General features: G+C 32.7%; 1 protein-coding gene across 1 annotated transcript in view; it reads left to right on the top strand.

Annotated features, from left to right (window-relative positions):
- Window positions 1–1,975, top strand: part of SMPDL3A (sphingomyelin phosphodiesterase acid like 3A) — a 19,287-nt gene extending 17,312 nt beyond the window's left edge. Inside the window, exon 4 of the mRNA XM_023529840.1 lies at window positions 1,583–1,975. Coding sequence (XP_023385608.1) covers window positions 1,583–1,900 — 318 coding nt within the window. The 3' untranslated portion in view covers window positions 1,901–1,975. The remainder of the gene's footprint in view (window positions 1–1,582) is intronic.
- The last annotated feature ends 262 nt before the right edge of the window (window positions 1,976–2,237 follow it).

Genomic DNA, 2,237 nt, shown 5'->3' with positions numbered 1-2,237 from the left:
TCTTTTCAGTGCAGCTATGCGAGTTGTATTTTATGTTAAAATCTTATGAGGTCTTTCTTCTTTTTTATATTTGGAATGTCAGTATTTTCTAAGTGTGGGTTTATGAGGTCAGCCATTGAAACTCTTTCTCTCTAAAACTTCTCTTCTGAAAACTGTACATTTATTTAGATGACGGTTTCATTGGATAGTGTCTTATCTGTAGTCTTGTATACGTGTTGGAACTTTTCATTAAGCCATATTTGTTATTAAATACTCTTCTTCAGAACATGCTGTGAAGAAGAGTGTAGGTTCTGAATCCATACTCTCTCATGAACTGTATTGCTTAACTTCTCTGTCTCAGTCTATTCCTCTGCAAAACAGGGATTAAAATATCACTGACTTCACTGAGTTGCTGTGAGGATTACACAAACAAATACATGTAAAGAACTTAGAAAGATGTTTGGCTCATAGTAAGTGCTCAATAAATGAATAAATGTTGGCAAAAAATTTGTGAAGAAAATAAGCTGAATTGAACATTTATCTTTGCAATGAAAGCTCTGTAGAGCTTGTATATGACTGCTTTAGATCAATTTAGTATCAAAAGGTTGGGCATTTAGCTTATTGGTAAAGCTCCTTTTAACAAGTATAATCTGAAAAGAATTTCTGAATTAAAGTCTCTTGATCTAACTGCATTTTTTCCCCTAGATAAATTGAATTGGAGTTAGCTCTGTTATTCCTTAGCGCATATTTTTGCACAGGAGGTAGGGCTAGAGAAATGTGGTTTAATCTGTGGACATTAGATTAAATGAGGAAGTAAAAGAATCGACTGATAAACTAGTCAAAGAAATTCTTTTACAATTTTTTTGTTGCCTATTTTTGGATCTGAACCTCAGACACACACGTGTGTGTGTATGTACATGTATGTATATGTATATATAAGAACTGACTTAGAGCAATGTCTCTGATAGAACACTAAATAATTTTTAAAAGTGCAAAACAGTTTGCATAGTATGACTTTATTGTTTTAAAAAAGCCAAAAAAAACCCCAAAAAACAAACAGTAAATAGCTGTATATATTCTAAATATTTATATTTGTTTTGTACATAAAGTCTAGAACAACACATGTACATCGGAGTGCTGGTAAATGTTTAACAACCTGTTCACTGGGGGAAAAAAGCACTTTGATTTGTAGTGTTTGCCAATTTTCGTGATATAAATACTCCCATCATGACCTATTAAGGCTGCCAAAATAGTATCAACTAACTCACAAGATTCCTGAAGATATGACAACCGGCTTTTGTGAGCTGGTAAGAGCCACCTCCAGCATACCACTGATGTGTGCAAAACTATTCGCAGTGATTAGTTCTGAGTTGTGCGAATTGAAAGCTTTTTATTTTGTACATCTCTCTGTGTAGTTTAGATTTTCTATTATGTTTTTTCATGGATTTTCTACCAGGACTCTTTTTCTTTAAAACCAATTCTCACTTTTTTAAATGACTACAACTTTAATTTATATTACATAAATCCCAATAAGAACTCTTCTTGTTGTGCAGTATTATATGCCAAAAAATGAACTAGGGTTTATTACTATTTTTAACTATAGGATATGTTGCAGTATTATTTGAACCTGACAGATGCTAATCTAAAGGGAGAATCCAACTGGAAACTGGAATATATCCTGACCCAGACCTATGACATTGAAGATTTGCAACCAAAAAGTTTATATGGATTAGCTAAACAATTTGCAATTCTAGACAGTAAGAAATTTATAAAATACTACAATTACTTCTTTGTGAGTTATGACAGCAGTGTCATTTGCAATGAGAAATGTAAGGTATTTCAAATTTGTGCAATTACGAGTCTTGATCATAATTCCTATGTAGATTGCCTCAAACAGTATTACATGAAGCACCATCTATAGTATTTCACAATTTGTGTTCATGGAACATGTAACATAGCTCTGTTTCTGATCAGCTGTGGGAATTGTTACATCTTTATGAGTTACTGAGTGGGCAAGCAGAATTCCTTTCTTTCTTTCTTTTTTTTTTTTTTTGAGTCAAAAGGAAAGTTTATTAGAAAAGGGTAACACTTCACAGAGTGTGGTCTCCTCTCAGAGGTAGAGAGTGAGAGGGACATTGAGAGAGACAGTAAGAGACAGAGTAAAGGCACTGAGAGGGATCAGAATTCCTTTTTTTTGCTTTCTTTTTTATGATGCCAAATATAGATATTTTTAATATTCTAAATTTTTATGAATGTAT

The sequence above is a fragment of the Pteropus vampyrus genome, unplaced genomic scaffold (assembly GCF_000151845.1).
Source record: "Pteropus vampyrus isolate Shadow unplaced genomic scaffold, Pvam_2.0 Scaffold43, whole genome shotgun sequence".
Lineage (NCBI taxonomy): Eukaryota > Metazoa > Chordata > Mammalia > Chiroptera > Pteropodidae > Pteropus > Pteropus vampyrus.
The sequence above is the reverse complement of the archived record's forward strand: the minus strand, read 5'-3'. Positions and strand labels throughout refer to the sequence as shown.